Source organism: Elgaria multicarinata, chromosome 3 (assembly GCF_023053635.1).
Source record: "Elgaria multicarinata webbii isolate HBS135686 ecotype San Diego chromosome 3, rElgMul1.1.pri, whole genome shotgun sequence".
In the NCBI taxonomy this organism is placed as follows: domain Eukaryota; kingdom Metazoa; phylum Chordata; class Lepidosauria; order Squamata; family Anguidae; genus Elgaria; species Elgaria multicarinata.
This window is the reverse complement of record NC_086173.1, coordinates 111519708-111538947: the sequence shown is the minus strand read 5'-3', so window position 1 is coordinate 111538947 and position 19240 is coordinate 111519708. Positions and strand designations below refer to the sequence as shown.

At 38.4% G+C, this 19240-nt stretch overlaps 1 protein-coding gene across 1 annotated transcript in view; it reads left to right on the top strand.

Moving 5' to 3' along the window:
- PHF2 (PHD finger protein 2) overlaps nucleotides 1-19240 on the top strand; it is a 136448-nt gene that overhangs the window by 59719 nt on the left and 57489 nt on the right. Inside the window, exons 2-4 of the mRNA XM_063121257.1 lie at nucleotides 627-712; nucleotides 13635-13749; nucleotides 17716-17876. Coding sequence (XP_062977327.1) covers nucleotides 627-712; nucleotides 13635-13749; nucleotides 17716-17876 — 362 coding nt within the window. The remainder of the gene's footprint in view (nucleotides 1-626; nucleotides 713-13634; nucleotides 13750-17715; nucleotides 17877-19240) is intronic.

The window sequence follows — 19240 nt, the reverse complement described above, 5'->3', positions numbered from 1 at the left end:
TTAAATCAAAATAGCTCCAGGTGACATAAGCTGTATAATCATGTAATGGAACAGCCAAGATCCCAATTCATGTCCTACGTAGGTTAGATCTTGAGCATGAGTGTGGCATTGTTACAGTTAGGGATGTGGAAATTAGCAAAACTTGAGCTTATCAAGGTTATTCAAGTTCCAACTTGAAGCTTGCTCTGAAAGCATCCATATCGGATTGCGAGTTGTGGGGGAGGGAGGGCTCACGTCCGAAAATCATGAAGTACTTGGGTGCATATTTGGATATGTGCTTGGGTGCACATTCAAAAGTACATATTCTTTCCCCATTGATTAAAGTGTGTTTGTGTGCACTTCTAAAAAAGTATGCATTTTTCATGCTTTTTGTTGTTGTAATGTATATATTTTCTCAAATGCACTTTCTCTCCTGCAAGCTAAGGAATGGATGAGCTTTGACTGCAGATTGTGTTCATGTTTGGGTTTGGGAGGTACAAATGGGCTCAATTCTGGTCATAAACTAACTGAAACTAATTTCTCATACATCACAAGTTATAGTACCCTGAAACTTCGGATTATTTTACTCATTCATGCCTTTGGGAAAAGAATGCTAATGACTTCTGGTTGTTGTTGTTGTTTTTTAGTTGTGTCGGTGTAGAAGAAGATGAGGCACCAGATATTGATATCTACCACTGCCCAAATTGTGAGAAAACCCATGGAAAATCTACTTGTAAGTACAGGTCCTTGTTCTCTGCCAGGCCATTCTATGGTCACAATAATAAGTTCTTCTACTGTACCTTCCCGTGTAAACTGAATATACTATAGCACAAATTCTATGGAAATGTATGGGTTGTTTATGACTGATATATTTAAAAGCAAAAAAAAAACACCACAAACTAACCAGGCACCGTGATTACACATTTCAGTTAATGTGCAACTCTAAGAACTGACTTAAACCTGCATATTATTTGATATCATTTGGTGATATCAAGTTATGGCATATATGGGCAAATGTTTTATGAATTTTGGACTTTGCAGAGCATCGATAGATTATAGTTCCAGTATTTAGGAAACCTTTGGCTATCAGTTAACCAAATAATTATCTATAGTTAACTAAAAATGTTTTTGGATGGGTTAGTGATGGGAAAATCTTTGGCTCCATTTTTCATTTTTGTTAAAAATATAATTCTTACAACATAACATCAAAATATAACATATTATATAAGATAAAATGTTTCTTCTTATTATAAAGGACAGCATTGCTGAAGATTACAAGATCTTAATAGGTTGACAGGAAATAGTATTTCTCAAATATTTCTTGCTATCAAAGACTTCTAGATAAATATTGTAAAAGCAGCTTTCATCTGGTTTCCAGGTTTCCTATTCACCTGTGTATAGACAGCCTGCTTGAGCCTCCAGTTGTCAAAGAAACTATGCCCTGTTCACACCTTTTCCTGAACACACGAGGGCTTAAAGTGTGTGGAGAATCAGGGCGCTCCTTGCTGGCTCCACCCCCTGCATCTCTGGGCATGCTGCCCCCACCCATTTCAGTTCAGGCCTTGCCATGTTGCATCGCCAAGGTCTGAAAGGAAGATCTATATGTGTTCACTTGAACTTGAGTGTAACTCTCCGAACAATGGTGGACCCTACCTTGTCAGGGTTCCTGATGGTGTGGAGAGTTCTACTCATGTTCAAGTAAATCTGAGGAGAGCTCCTGTTCAGACCTTACTAATTAAACATGGCTAGGCCTGAACTGGAGGGGGCAGGACCAGCATACCCAAAGATGTAAGGGTCCGAACCAACGTGTACAACTCTGACTATCTAGTTTAAGCCCTTGCACAATCAGATGAATGCCTGAAAACGGCTTTTGTCATTTCATAACCAAATAAAGTTTATATCTTTTTGTGCAGAATTACCTCATAGCTATTATATAGCTGTCCCATAAATTAGGGCTCACAATCTTAAGAATCTAACAGTTACTCAACAGTCATAAACAATTAAACCATACAAATAACTTGTTTCATGCTAGATGTAGTTAATCAATATGTACATGTCATTGAAATATATGTCTCAGTGTGAAATGGAATTAATAAGTAGTGACAGCAAAACTGAAGTTGCCCCCTACAACTTCCATAGAAGAGAGTTGATCTCTATTGAAATATCATGTACAGGCTTTTGGATTACTTAAATTAATTAGTGCTGTCTTCCCCAATCTGGTGCTCTCCAGATGTGTTCAACTACAACTCCCAGCATCCCCAACCAATTATATAATTGAAGTATGCTGGAAGTTGTAATTCAAAATATCTAGAGGGAACCAAGCTGGAAAAGGCTGAATTAGTGTGTCAACAATTTTCAGTATCTTTGTTAGGAGATACATCCTATTGTCTTTTTTTTTTTTTAAAAAAACAAATATTCCAATAAAGGTGTTTACATAATATATTTAAATCACATTGGTCTTGTTCAGACAACACGCGAAGTCATGGTTAAGCTGCTAACCCTTTTGCAGCAAATGGTTAGTGAGCATGTTTAAACTGTCCTTCTATAGCCACCATGGTTAGGAATGGTAAACTCAACACATTAAGCCATAATGTTAGCTCAAAGTGTTTAACCACCATAGCTTAGAGTGTCATCTGAACAGGGTCATTAAGTGTGCTTCCTCAAATATTTCAGATCAAATACCTGTGGTGTGTTGGGACATGAAGCACATTTATAGCTTTGTTTATTTTATTTGTATTTAGTAAACATGATAAATTAGATCATTTTCTAGCAATGTAAACTGAAAATGTTCCAATGCAAATGACCCCCATACAAATGAGATTAATTTTTATTGGAAAAGTTTCCGGAAAACCCACATCACTGGTCAGCAGGAACCTGGCAGGGCTTTGGAAATGTTGGTGTGCTCTGACCTTGAAGTACTGTGACTGGGCCAATTAGATTGCCCTGTTTGGTATGTTAATTCTTCTTGATATCACTTTATAAAGCTTTTGGATATTTATACTTCATACAATAGCTTTTGCTCAGTAACTGAGAAGTGAAAACTTTAAGTACACTTTTGACCTCACACTTTTTCATTACTCAAATAGGTCTTTTACAAAAGTTATACGGCTTTACAATCCAACATCCTTTCTTTGGATACCATCCAGATCAGTGTGTTTTCATAATTTACCCAGAATTAATTCTTAACCTGTCTTTGTACAACTTTCCTTTAATAAATTACTACTTTTTACTTATTTGCAAATTGTTAATTAATTCTTATTAAGCATCTTCAATTTCTCTTCACTTGACATTTCATAAAATGACATATCTATATTGTGTTTTGGAAGATGAGTTAACAGTTTCTCAGAAAGCTTCCAAGCAATTTCTTAAAATCCTTGACAAATGGACCGTCAGAAATATAACACAGCAAACAGGACTTGTTAGGCTTGTTCAGACAACACACTAAGCCATGGTTAGGGCGCTAACCCTTTTGCAGCAAGCGGTTAGTGAGCATGGTTAAATCATGGTTATGTAGCCACTATGTTAGGAAAACACCGTTCTCATGACACACTAAACCATCGTGGTTAGCTCAAAATGCTTAACTATCATGGCTTAGAGTGTTGTCTGAACAGGGCCTCTGTATTTCATCACAGCATCTTGGACGTTGCCTTTCAATGGTCTCAGTTCATAGATTCTGCTACAAGTCATCATGAAAGAACTGGTCATGTTTAGCCTGGAGAAGAGAAGATTGAGGGGAGACATGATAGCACTCTTCAAATACTTAAAAGGTTGTCACACAGAGGAGGGGCAGGATCTCTTCTCAATCATCCCAGAGTGCAGGACACGGAGTAATGGGCTCAAGTTACAGGAAGCCAGATTCCGGCATGACATCAGGAAAAACTTCCTGACTGTTAGAGCAGTACGACAATGGAACCAGTTACCTAGGGAGGTTGTGGACTCTCCCACACTAGAGGCATTCAAGAGGCAGCTGGACAAGCATCTGTCGGGGATGCTTTAGGGTAGATTCCTGCATTGAGCAGGGGGTTGGACTCTATGGCCTTGTAGGCCCCTTCCAACTCTGCTATTCTATGATTCTATGATTCTATGATTGCTGTGAAGAGGAAGAGCCAAGAAAGCCATGTTGCATAGCTGGTGTTGTGTGAGCAGAGTTCTGCTCGTGCTTCTCGAGATTCAACCCATTATATTTTGATGCCAAAATTTAACACTCTGTGAGCTGGGTACCATTTGTGCCAAATAACACATTTTAGCCAGATGGTATTCCAGTATACCTATATGTTTAACCAATAGTTATAAAAGGTCTACTGGTAAATTTTCATAGCCAAGAGGACTACAGCAGGACTTGGATTTCCTGGTGTAGGGGGTTGGACTCAATGGCCTTATAGGCCCCTTCAAACTCTACTATTCTATGATTCTATGTATAAAACAGCCAAGTGTAAATAAATCAAATGTTATAGATGTATGTGTGAAACAAGCTGATGATAAAAGTACTATATGTGTTTACTTGGAGCAAGTACTATTCAATTTAGTGGGTTTTACTTGCAAGTAAATATGCATAGAATCAGGCTTACTCTGAGAGAATATATTTAGTATCAGATTAGAAATATGGCACTTTTTTGACATAATGCCACAAGCTATGTTAGACAAATACACTGAAAGCCTTCAACAATTTCACTTTCATTGAGGTGAGTTTGAAAGTTCCAAATGTTCAACACTTATACAAAAACACACATCAGAAAAGGGTCACATAAGTCAGATCTAAAGGAAATAATTTTCCAATTGAATAACTTATCTGTAAAAGAAGCAGTGTTGTGGAAAATTCTCCTTGCCAGTAATGACCACCTTGTAAGAGATAAAATGTTAATTTTCTTTATGATACCTTGGATGAAATTCTTCTATAACAACACAGCAATGCATATGATATCTAATTTCTCATTATTTAGAAGTGAAAGATAAAATGAACAAATGGCTGAAAATGAATGGGCATATGAGGCATCAGCAGGAGTGAAAGAAATGAGATGCCAAAGTATCAGAATAGTTAAAGTTTTCTTGGGTTATTTTAATACATGACTTATGATTGTACCTGTCAAGAAAACTTCAATGAAACACCAATGTACAGGAGGAAGATTTTGCTACCTTAGGAGACAATTTGCCTGGCATCCGTATTTGCATTACTTCCGTGCATCACACATATGGGCTCTGCTCCTGCATGGAGCTCATTTCGGGAAACTAGGTGGTTTGCTAGTGCACTTCCATCCTCTGCCACTCAAAAACATGATTTATCTGCTACTATTTTCAGCATATTTTAAGATTTGTAGAACCCATCAGGTACCTTGTGATCTTTTAATGGCCTTCTATGTAAAATGGAGAAGATACTTTTCGAGCACAGAAACAAAATTCATCGATTTCTCAAAGAAGGTGACAGGCATAGGATACCAATTATTATGACAAGTGTGTTTGGATGAAAAAAAATCCAATATTGAGTGATTTAAGCATATTTTGGCTTCTCATTACTCAACAGAATCTGGTTGCAACAATATGTTGCACAAAGTCAACTGTATTTTAGGATTATAGACAAGAAAGGGTGTAATACTGCCAAAGTCACAAATGATTGCAATATTAACGTAGACACGCATTGCTAAAGCCATGTTAGTAAGACTGGGGCCATTGCTAGACGAGGGTTTAGCCCGGGCTGATACCCAGGCTCACCTCTGTGCATCCAGTTGACGCACAGGGGATCCCAGGGTCAGATGAATCAGATAGGAACAGGTTGATACAGTCTTGTGTCTCCTGTCTTGGAAACACTTGTAACATCTCTGACCAATCCCAGCAGCACTGGAAGCTTTAGAGTTGTGTAGTGGCCAGGGCAGAATCTAATCCCAAATATACCTGGGGTTTTCTGGGATTTGGAGACCAACATGGCAGGTTTGTGGAATGCATCTCATAGTGTGACATGGAGTCACTGAACGTGGTGTAATTTACTACTAAGCATATATAGGATTGTACTGTGAGTTTTTTTCAGTGGGTCCTAAACATGTTTGCCGAAAAGTAAGCCCCATTGAATTTAATGGGCTTACTTCCTAATAGTGTGCTTAGAATTGTGGCCTTGTTCAAGTAATGAACAGCATGTTCTGCTGTCACAGAAAACTTGATGTAGAGAGGGTGTTCATTTTTATTATTAACTATTACAACAAAGTATTAAGTCAGTTAGGAAACTTAATTTTTGTATTTACTAAATAGAAGAGTGTTCTCTCTCATCTGACATCTCATTGTCATGATTTACCTACTGCCATATGTGCAGTGAAAAAGACCACGTGTGTATGTATGCATTTAAAGTTATTTTTAGGCAACCTTTAAGGGTCGACCCCTCCCAAGGCAGCATACAAGATACAAGATAAAAGAAACAATACAAATGACAATCTTCCATAAAAATAGTTGATTTACAAATAAAATCAACAGCTGAAAAATTAAGTAAAGGCCAGTGAACAAAAGTGTGGTCTTCAGACTTTTCCTGAAGAGGCAAAGAAGGAGGCTGACAAACCTTCAATGAAAGTTCATTTCAGAGCTGCAAGACCACTACCACTACCTTGTATTCACCAGAGCACCTTGGTGGTGGTGGTGGTGGCAATGGCAAGCGAGAAGGGCCTCTATTGATGTTCTCAGAGAGTCAGCAAGATGTTACAGGAGAAGGGAGTCCTTAAATGTGGCCAGGCCATTTAAAGCTGTACAGGCTAAAACCAGGTTTAAATTGGGCTAGGAAATGTACTTTCAACCAGGGCAGCTGACACAGTAACCATGTCACATGAACTGACCACCCAGCTCCCACCAATATCCAGGTAGCTGTGTTTTGCACTGGCTGAAGTTTCTGCATCATCTTTAAAGGCAGACCCATGTAGTCCACATTACCGAAGTCCGGCTTGGTTGTCACCAGAGCATGATAACCGAGGCAAGATCAGCCCTTTCCAGATAAGATTGCAACTGGTGTACCAGCCTAAGCTGGTACATAAAGCATGTTTAATGCTTTATGTGTGTATGTTCTGTGTTTTAAATTTTTAAATTTTGTATACTTGTTTTTATCTCAGTTTTAGAATTTCTGTAAACCGCCCAGAGAGCTCTGGCTATGGGGGCGGTATATAAGTGTAATAAATAAATAAATAAATAAATAAATAAATAAATAAATAAATAAGCAAGCAAGCTAATATAAAGTACTCTACCATACTCTATGGAGAGACCAAAGAATATTGAATTTGAGACTGGGTGATAATAATCAGAAATCATGGATCTCGACTGGATTTTTTTCAATAGTGTTTCCTCTAAGTCAGGCCTTAGCTAGACCTACCTGCTATCCCGCAACGGAGGAGGGAAGATCTCGTGTTGTGTTTAACGCGAGATCCCTCCTGTCTACACATGACACGAATTAACCTTAATGCATTCCCTTAACCATTTTGTGGTTAAGCAGCACGGTTTAGCATGTTGTCTGAACCAGGCCATTGACTCCTTCCCCTTAATGCAACCAGGCCTTGTAATGCAAGCCAGGTCAGCATGTTCTTCCAGAATTAAGTCTGAAATAAGGAACCCTTTCCCATCAATTGACTTGGCATTCATCAACAGCAGACTAGAGGGGACCCCAGGCAAGTCCCCAGAGTTAGCTCTCAGATTTACTGAGCCCCCAGAATTACTGAGGCACTCACATATACTCATTGTTCATATTATGTAACCTATAGGAATTTCTTTTTAAAAAAAAGAAAAGGAAAAAACCAAAACTTGCTGTCTGGTGCACGCATTCCATGATGGATGCCTTCCAGATGTCAACTATAAAAATACATTTCTACTTGTGCTTTCTCTTTTACCGTTGGAGCCTGCTGACTATATTTTAGAAAATTGCTTCCCCTTGTATGACATTTACAGTAATTTTGATTTAATGGCATTTGTGAAGACTACTATGTGGAAGAAATATACATTTGTTAAAAATGTGTTTTTTGGATAATTTAAGAGGAAGGCAAAATGGTCTTTGGGAGTCAGAACTGGGCCTGTATTATACTGTGGCGGAAAGCACCGCCTGTTTTTTCTCTCCTAAATAGGAGTAATCTGTGAGGCTTTCGCTGACAGAACTCTTTGAGGACTATGCGGATAGACTCTTGGGCTAAATAAAGGAGGAATCTGTTTCTATAGATTCGTACATTAACCAGAATGATATGAATTATGATATTGATTACATATATAAGAAGAGAATTTAACTATAGGACATGAACATTGAGATAATGCTGCATATATATGCATTTGGTATTAGTTACTATAAATACACTTCTCACATGCATATGGTTACCACTAATTCTTGTATTCTGTAAAAAAGGGCAAAATCCAATGCATGTTTGAACAGAAAAAAGTCCTACAACTGCCGGTATTCCTGGAGTTCAAGAGGGCCCTTTCCCCTGTCTAAACATGCATAGTATTGCGCCTTAACTAATTATCTGTTCTACTAACAGATAATTACCATACTATGTTTGCATACAAATATGTATTATCATACACTTTTAAGTATTAACTAGATATCATATATGGACATTGTAACAACAAATGAAGGAACACAGCACATTTATGGTTTGGGATTTTTTTTTCTTTTCCCCCCTTTTTCTTTTTTTGTCTCCTTTCTTCCTTTATATTTTCTTCTCTCTACTTTGATTAAGCTTCCTTCCCCTAGAAGTTGTATCAATCAACTTTTATTTTTTCCTTTTTGTATATTATGCATATTCACATAACTGTTGGTTTGATAGTAATTGTTAGGGGATTGTTTGTATTCATTCCTTATTTTTGTATCACTTTAAATAAATAAATAAATAACAACAACATCAAGATATCATGTTGGAGATATGGATCCTGTTCAGAAGACACCTTAAACCATGGCTTTAACCATGGTGGTTAAGCCAGAAAACCAAGCTGTGTTCAGAAGACAACTTAAACCATGGCTTTAACCACGGTGAATAAAGCAAAAACCTTTATTCACCATGGTTAAAGCCATGGTTTAAGGTGTCTTCTGAATGGGCCCATGTTCTGCTCAGGATCTCCAATTGTTTTAAGAGTTCAAAGCAGTTGTATGGAGGGGAAGAAATTGGGTCTTCCCCCTTCCTCCCCCCCCCGAAGTTGCTGTCTTGTTATCTGTGCTTTCCCCTGTGGGGCAAATAACAGCTGGGGTGGGCAGTTTGGATTGAGAATATCCAGTTGGAGAAGGGAGAAAGAGCACCCCTCTCCCCAGCTCAGCTTCCCTGACTTGACGACTCCACAACCCAACCCCTCCATGGCTGATGTACATTTTTTTAAAAATAGTGGAAGATCCTGATCATGGATCATAGAATCTTCATCATATAGCTTTCTTTTTTTATTCTGGGGATACCAGCAGAGGCAATACTTCTTCTGTAGTTCAAAAAGATCATAATAACAAAAGTAATAACTTTCTGCAAGCTGTAACAGGCTCTTTGTGCCAAAATGCTGCTGCGGGCAAGACCACTGCATCCAGTTAATGTAGTAATCATAGATGATAGATGTGCATTTAATCAGATTTTAATTAAGCTGCCTCCTGTGAAAGCCTCTGAGTGCATTCTTAAAAGCAGCACAATGGGCTGTGTACAAAGGCTCCTTTCCTCAGAGCAGGGTTATTCCATCATTGGGATGCAACCCAATGGGAGCAATAGGCAGAACGTCAAATGTGTTGAGGCACCAATATAACAAAGATGTTCAGAGTTCAGTCCTTGGATCCTGTTGATATCATGATACTTTGGGCACCATTAACTGATTCCATTTCTAGATTTAGCAAAGATGCTTCAGCTGATTTTTCAGTACAATAAATGATTTGTCAGTGTTGTTTAGGGTTGTTTAGCCAAACAATGTTGATCTCATTTAAATTTCTTCAATACATCTCTAGTATGAAGATTTTGTAAATATTGGGTTGGATTCAATCTTTACGGTTCCACTAGCAGGAAAGCCTCTTCCACTCAGAGATGGGCTGTTTCCAACTTAGTGGAAGAGGTTGCATAACAAAAGTACCATCAAATGCAAAAGAGCTCCTCCATTTATGCAAGCTCATATATAAGTCCTTGTGTGTGCTCATTCTCACGACCTTTTTATGGCCCAGTAGAGTTGGTTGACTGCAGCCCTTGTTTTCCTTAATCACTACAACTTATATGGTAACGCAGCCGCTGACAATCAAGGTACTGCGCTGTGAGACATCTTCTAACTCTTGTGCACAAGAGTCCATGGAAAAGAACTAATGCATTCTCCTTCCACCCAGCTCATGGATCTAAGCCACTGATTTTAATTGATAAACAAATTGATTGTTTAATTGTATAAAATCCAGACTAGGATAGCAATCCTATACACATTGACTATGGAGTATGTCCCATTACTGCACAACTCTTTTCTCAGGTAGTAACTATTGAAGAGGCCTTCTGGCCCTTTAGTTTTAGGATTCTGAGTAAATGAAAGTTGCGGATGTATAGGAGAAGCCTAGGTTTTATTTATTTGTTTAAAGCATTTTTTTTTACCCCACTCTTCTGCTGAAAACCTCTCTGAGCAGCTTACAAAGATCAGAAATAAGTCTTCAGGTTTAGAATCTAAACGACTTGACACAAAAGGAAAATGATTAAGAGGGAGGAGGAAAAAAAGCAGACACTAGATTCTTGGTTTTATTTATTTATTTGTTTATTTATTACATTTCTATACCGCCCAATGGCCGGAGCTGGCGGTTCACAAAAATTAAAAACATTCAAAGTATAAAACAACAGTATAAAACCATAATATAGAATACAATATAAAAGCTCAACCAGATAAAACAGCAGCAATGCAAAATTACAAATTTAAAACACCAAGTTAAAATTTATTTATAGACTGTTAAAATGCTGGGAGAATAAAAAGGTCTTCACCTGGCGTCTAAAAGCATATAATGTAGGTGCCAAGCGAACCTCCTTAGGGAGCTCATTCCACAGCCGGGGTGCCACAGCAGAGAAGGCCCTCCTCCTGGTAGCCACCTGCCTCACTGCCTTTGGCAGGGGCTCGTGGAGAATTATCAGGTGGTAATTCAGCAAGTCACAGAGATGGATCTAGACGCTATGGAAGGGCTTCTGCCTGTTCTGGTGGTCCCCATTATAGCACTTGCTAGCTTGAAGAGTGCAGTCAGCTGTATATGAATGGCATCAGATGAGTTAATATTATAAATATATTCCCTTTAAAAAAAAATAGAGAGACTGATAGAGATAGTTTTAATTAATTTATTTTAGCAAATACAGTAGTCTTTCATTGTTATATTTGAGCAGTAATAGGAGATATTTAGAATAATAGGCTCATGCATAGTGGTAATCTTTAAGCACATGTGCGAGAGAGCCAATTTCAGTATAAAAGAGAACAACAAAATACTGGCTCTCCCGCCCCACCCCCTGCAAATCCCTGATAGAACATATTGGACATGTGGTGTCTAGTTCTGGTGTTGTTATTCCAGTCTGCCCTTATTGAAAGCAACTGGTTTGTGTGCATTTGTTGTTGTAACTATAATTTCTTTGGCATTTCTAAAATAAAATGATATTACAAGAAAAATAAGAACATATTCTCCTTTCTATTTCATACCTGGACATAATGTCCCATGTGTATTTTGCAGTACACAGCCAAATAATGATTGATGGTGGTAAGTACAATCATGGATAAACTTCACCACCTATCCACCATCAATATACTGAATACACTTAGCACTTATTGGAAGTGTCCTGGTACTTAGTCATTTTTTTTAAAAAAAAATGTATGCATGTGTAATTATAGATATATTTTCTGCAGCCTAATGATATCCCTGTGTACTCCATAATAACTGTGACTGAATTATTCCTCTTATACAAATATGGATATGATGAGTGCAGCCTTAGTTACTTTTCTGTAACATTAGACCACTGTTGGTTACATTTTTTGAGCTTGACCTCCTAAACATTTTCTACTACTCAGAACCAGTGGTCTATTCAACATACAAATGGGCAAATCTGTCAAGCTGAATTTTGCTCAGGGCCTCTTTTTCAATGCTAAGTTTGTTCTGTCCCAATTCTGCACTGGATTACATTTTTTTTTAGTTCCCGCAAAAATTAATATGCATCATTTTTAAAATCTGAATAATTTGTACACATATTTGTGCACACTTTTGTAAACATATGCATTTTCCCCAATTCTATAATGTGTTTTTGTGGATTTTGCAACTGTACACATTTATGCACCTTTAAAAAATACGCGTTTTTGTGCACAGTTTTTGAAGTGTATGAATTTTTAGTAAGAATTTTTTTTTGGTGTCAACTGCTTCACAAATTTTGGAAATGTATGGATTTCAGCTGCAAGCTATGTTCCAGTTTTTATTTAGGAAGTGTGGATTTTGTAAATTTGCAATGAAATTAAAACCAAACAGATTTCTCATCTGTTCATCCCTTGTCGCATAAGTATTTATAGGTTGAGGCAGTAATGCAACACTGGCATTAGAAGAGGAATATACTAGGACATGTCCAACTCTTTTAAACCTACATGCCAGAAAACATGGTTAGAACAAAGCAACAGCTCTTCCAAAACTTAGATTGACTTTATGGGGCAAATGAGGGATCACTGGACCTCACAGAACCAATGTGAATAAATGAAGATCCTTTGCAAGAGGTCATTCAACACCAATGAGTTATGGTGCCATTGAGGAGTAGGTTTCATACTGTTCATATCATCGCAGAAAAGGTGCTGCTCCATGTCCATTTAACTTTCGCAAAGAAGGGAATCAAGGTAAGACTGTATCAGCAGATTTTAAAAATGAAGACAATCATACTTTTCATGAGGAATGGAATCTATTGAGAACTAGCATGACCAGTTTGCATTGTGCAAAAGCTAGGAAGTAGGGCTGTGCAGGGACATTACCCATCCCCACCCCCAACCTGCTTCAGAGGCCGATTCGGAGCATTCAAATCAGCCCCGATCCGCTTTGTCCCGCTTTGGACCTGGGCTGACCTGTTTCAGATCCAAAGCGAGATCCAGACATTCAAAGCAGGTTGGATGTTGTGGTTTCCCAGGTGCCTGCTGAGCAGCTGCCAAAAATATGATAAGATGCAGATATATGTATTTATTATCTTAAAATGATAGCTGAATTTCTTCTTTTTATATGGTTCAAAGCATAAGTCAATACAAGATTTCAAAATGATATCATTTTGATCAGGCCTTGGCATGTTGGATCAGGCCTTGGCATGTGTCAGATTCATAGTGTTCTGCACTGCAGTTTGAGGTGTTGCCCTTATAATGGAGATTACATTTGTAGCTTGATAAATCTAAATTCTATTCAGGGTTTACATATAGCTTTATGAAAGCAGTATAGCTCAGTAGTTAATTATATGGCTGGTTGCTCTTAGTGCTACCAAATGAACACAGTTCGGTATGCCACATACAGGTTTCGCTGTTCAGGTCTAAAGGCACATAAGAAAACAATTATTAGATTTCTCATTGGGACAAAAATTTAGCTTGTCCTCTTGTGTCAAAGTTATTATTACGCCTCCTAAGAGATTATTGTTAAGTTTATAGTCATGTTACGTCAATGACAAATCTACCATTGATTTATCCCCTCCTCATCCCACAATTATACATGATCCAATCAAATCTTTCTCTTGCAGTAAAAAAGAAAAGAAATTGGCATAAGCAAGATACTGGTCAAACAACAGAAGTCAAACCTGTACAGAATGGTAGTCAGGTCTTCATTAAGGAGCTTCGAAGTCGAACATTCCCCAGGTAAGTTGTTCAACGATGTCAGTGTTTGTGCTATTATCATTAGATCATAGTGTGCTGATAAAAGTAACTGAATGAAGGACAGCAATTCTAGAGTACATAATCTGTGAAACATCCATGGCTAAGAAAGTGTTTTTATTAATTGCAGAATTTACTTATAGGGTGAATTCAGAAATTCCCATTCATTCCCCTCATCTCTTCAAAACAGCAGCCACAGTGATCTGGTGGACACTTCCTTCCACTCCTTGACTAACACTTAGTAACATGGATATATCTTTTCAGGCCAACAAAAGCCCCCATTATGCATTACGTACATGAAGTGAGCTCCAGATGTTCAAGGCTTGTGGAGCTGCTTCGGCCCAACTTGCCCTATGTTAAGCATGGACATCTGCAAAACGAAAGCCTATCTGCACAGACTGCCACATCTTCTGGAACCCTGCATACTCAGGGCTCCCGCATGGAACCTATGCCTTTACGCGTCCCCCTTGTAGATATCCACAATACATGGATATCTGGGGCAGGGCTAGTTGATATGCATGATATTGCGGGAGGGCCAGCAGCACAGCCCCACAACTTCACCACCTCTCCAATACATGGAGGCCCATTCATATGATAAATAAGTGAATGGGGCTAAAGTATCTTTGAACTGAGTGGGACTGATAGCAAAACAACTTTAAAATGGGAAGAAGAAATGATACAGCTCCCCAGTGTGTTCTCCTAATAATTATTTGGCATTGTTAAGCAGCAAAGGTCAACCTGCACTGAACAACCTCTGACCCTCTCTGGGGTTTTTCAAAGGAGTTTGAAAAGAAAGCCAAGATGATTCAGTGCAACTATGTCAATAATAGGCAGTAGACTAATATGAAGGGTTTTCTTGTATTTTTCTCCCTGTCTCATAATACTAGACCCCAGGGTCACTCCATGAAGCTGATCTGTGGAAGATTCAGGACAGATTAAAGGAAGCAGTTCTTAGTGCATAATTAAATTATGGAATTCACTAATACAAGATGTAGTGATGGCTTTAAAAGGGGGTTGAATAAATTCCTGGAGGAGAAGGCTAGCAATGGCTGCAGAGGCAATATGCCTAAATACACCAGTTCATGGGGAACATGGGCAGGTGGGTGCTGTTGCACCTGTATCCTGCTTGTGGGTTCTCAGTCAACAGCTGGTTGGCCAGGTGTAAAGAGAGTGCTGGACAAGATGGATTCTTGGTCTGATCCAGCAGGGCTCTTCTTAAGTTCTTATGTTGTACTTCAACATGGCTTGCTCATCTGTTTCTTAAACGTTTATTTATAACGTTTAAGAAACATTGTAAATAACGTTGAGCAGGGGGTTGGACTCGATGGCCTTATAGGCCCCTTCCAACTCTACTATTCTATGATTCTATGATCTTCATTGGCCATCCCATGAAAGCCATCAGCATCCTCAAAATCAGTTGTAGTTCAAAAGATGCACAGAAGAGGGCAGTCCTGCATTATCCTAAAGAGTTTGTGGTGCTTTATAGATGTCTCTATCTGGGGAACTATTTATCTTTGCAATCATATATCCTTTGTTTCAGATGCTATTCCCTTGAAGGAGTTGTCATGTCATATACGTATCAGTAAACTCTTAAATACTAAATGTCCGCTTGGTAGCCCTTGCACCCAAGCTATTTGGATATCTATTTTTCCCAGACAGTTTTTAGACCCACAGGTGACAACAGCTATATTAGGCCAGCCCATCACTAGTCAGATTACCACACTGTTTGTTTCACATCATTTCATGTTGAAACACAAGCATGTAGGTTAGACGTAGAATATTATTTCTAATACTTCCTAAACGTCCAGTAAGTAGCCTGTATCTACAGATTCAATTTAGCATATCTCAAGGTGAGTTCACATTCTGTATTTGTGTACAGGTTTGGTTGTGAAGGGCACACTCATTTGAAACACTTGGAAATGAAGCATTGCCTTCAGTTAATGCTGGTTGAAAACCAATCTTAATCATGTTAGATTACTCACAGGGCAGTATCCAATACTGCTGCTGTGCTCCCTCTTGATCCGTTGCACAAGTGGGTCCCAACATTTGAACAACAGAAAGCTAAAGCTTCAAAAGAGAAAATGTGTTTCTGGATCAGGACCAAACAGGGGATGCCGTGCAAGCAACCACAGAAACAAGTGTTTCCACTCACTTTTGGTTGTTAGTCCCCATTGTGCTAGAGGTGGATCCCTCTGGTGCGCAGGTAGGCTTAGATGCTGCCCATAGAGCTCCTCACATAAAGCTTGAACGTTTCTTATTCCATAGTCGGCACAGAACGTTTTCTGTTCTACTGGCAGAATCATGAAGTTGGATCCAGTCCTTGCTGAGTTTTGTGTTCATCCAGTTCATTACAGAGGAGTCATAGCTAAGTGTGACAAAGCACCTGCTTTGTATGCAGAAAATCCCTGGTTCGAACCCCGCTGCTGCCAGTCAGTGTTGAGAATACTGGGCTAGATGGACCAATGGTTTGGCTCAATATAAGGCAGCTTCCTATGTTCCTACAACTATGAAGCTTTCAAAATTTTCTGCATACAAAGCAGTTGCTTAATGCAACAACATACATGAGCATAATGGTATTCTGGTGGTCTTATACAAGAAACATGTCTTTTGCCTGCAAAATGCAAACGAATGGCAGCACAATCTTTTCTCAGTTATCATTAGTTCGTATATTTCAAACAAAAGACATCGTTCATAAGTATGGCACCAGTCATAAATGACACCATGCATCTATTTTGTGTCCAGGAACAGTGCCTCATTAAAATAATGTGCAGCATTTAATAATGTTATACCCTTATAGTAATCCTTTCTGATGATTAAGCATTGGTTACACAGTGTAATAATTAGCTTGTCTTCCTAGATCAATGGGTACAACTCTAATGAAATGTAAGCATAATTTGGTTTAATAAAATTTCTGAAGCAAATGCAAGTCACTGAATGAATAAGAAAACTATGAATATAGAAGTGAATATAATGGTGTGGTTTTTTTTTACTGCTTTTTAAAAATATATTATGCTAGAAATCATAGGGGCTATCAGTGTATCATATTGTATTCTGTTGTATATAACGTAAATTTTTTGACAGACTATATATTTGTCTTCCAGGGCTCTAATGCAGAGAAAGTGAGATTATGTGCCATGGAAATCAATGGAATTTTGTTCATTCTACTTAGCACATTGATTTCAATGAGTTTTGTCTGATTAACACTAGATCCCAGCAGAAACTGATATGTGAAAGTAGGATGAATGAATGAAAAGGAGGACAGGGATCCTGTATTTTTAACAGTTGTATAGAAAAGGGAATTTCAGCAGGTGTCATTTGTATGCAATATTTTATATTGTATATTGTATCTGTGTTTTTAGATTGTTGGTTGTTTTTATGCTCTTTATGGTTTTAATTTTTGTGAACCGCCCAGAGAGCTTTGGCTATTGGGCAGTAATAAATGTAATAAATAAACAAATAAATAAATAAATGCAAGACCTGGTGAAACTCCCTCTTCATCACAACAGTTAAAGCTGCAGGAGCTATACTAGAGTGACTACTATACTAGAGTGACTACTAAAGAGGGCAGTATACTAAAGAGGGCAGGGCTCCTGCATACTCTGAAGCTCAGTTTACATTCTGAAGCAGGGATTTGGCAATTGATGCAGCCTAGCATTATGAGCTGGAAAAACTTGTTCTCCAAGCCAGAAACAATAAATTTTGGTGACATCACTCAATGTCAGCAATTAGCCCGCACATCAGAGAAATCAAATACGTTGTTTTTAAGTTCTTCACAATCATCTAGCTGCCTGATTAAAGAAAGCCAGGGTTACAAAGGGTCATATGTCCATAGCATCCTAATATGGAGAGCAGTACAGGTTGTTTCATCACTAACAAAGCAAATATATATATACTGACTTTGGTGTGAAACTATTTTAGAATTTGAACGCCGAATGTGCTTGGAATTTTTAGTGCTGAAGACGTGGTAATAAAAGTGACCGGAAGCCAACTAACAGTTGAGTACTTAGAAGAAAATGGATTCACAGAGCCTATTCTCATTCCGAAGAAGGATGGCCTGGGCTTATCTGTACCTGCACCAACGTTTTATGTTAGTGATGTTGAAAACTATGTTGGTATGTATTTAGAGAGGCATTTTTTCTTTTTGTTTTGCAATAAATGTGCTCAGTGCTGTATCTGATCAAGTTAATCATACCGAGAATGTGTTGAAGGAAACTCCTTTATCAGCTTTCCCAAATTTGTTGACTTCCAGATGTCTTGGACTACAACTCCCAAGTCCCCCAGCCTGTACAGCCAATGGTCCTGCAGCAGGTAGACAAGAGGTTGAGGAAGGCTGATCTCTTTGATAGTTCTCAAAGGGCAACATGAGTGACTTGGCTGACCAGTCTCCTACATTTCTTTCCTGCAATCCTTTTCACTTCTGGTTAAAGACACAGTTATGTCTCTCCAGTCATATGATTACATCACTCCAAATGGAAAGGTTTCTAGATAGCTTCTCCTAACCTTCAGTCTTTGTTTTCTTGTTTGTTTGTTTGTTACATTTCTATACCACCCAATAGCTGGACCTGTCCAGGAGGTTCGCAGCAGTTAAAACCATAAAATGCAACATGACAAAACATAATATGGAACATACAAAAGTTCTCATAACTACAATATAAGACCAAACTAAAAGCCGGCAGAGGTGTACTGATTGAAACATACAAAAACCAATTTAAAAACAGCAAAAACTGAAGGACTAAAATGCCTGTGAGAAATGCACATAAAAATGCACATGAATTTTCCATGCCTTATTTACCCGCCCAGTATTCTCTTTTAGCCTCAAGTGACAATAAAAGAGGGCAGCCCTATTGGTTTGAACCCAGATTTGACTCAATCTTATATAAAGGAAGAGGTGGAGCGTTTTAAATTAGCCAACAGGATGTACAGGTGGGGGTTGCTATAGCTTCCCCCATACACCTCTCTCTGGCCCTGTACAGAAGACTCCTTAAACCATGGCTTTAACCACAGTGAATAAGACTTTTTGCATCTTCTGAACAGGGCCTCCCTCTCTTAATGTCATTCCCCTCCCCCCAGCTCACCTACAATCCCTAACATGAGTCTGGGGTAGGAATGGACAAATCTGTCACTGTTGGTTTCTCTCCATTTTCTCTAATTTTTTCAGTCTTAAGTTCGGTTTCTCCCAAATATTGAGATTTTTTAAAAGAACTTTGCCTGAAAATTCATATGCATTTCTAAGGAAAACTGCATTTCAGATCATGCATTGGTTTGAAAGTGTGAAATTTGGTGACTTTGCATTAAAATATGAATTAAACGACTTTATCCCCCAATCCTACTCTGGAAAGGAAGGTTATGAGGAGTAAATTGTCAGTGTGTTAAAGGTGAAGCTCCTTTCACCTGTGTGCCTCTTTTGCTCTAAAAAAAATACCCCCCTGATTAATATGTCATCCGCAAAGATGACATATAAGCAAACAGGCCTGAT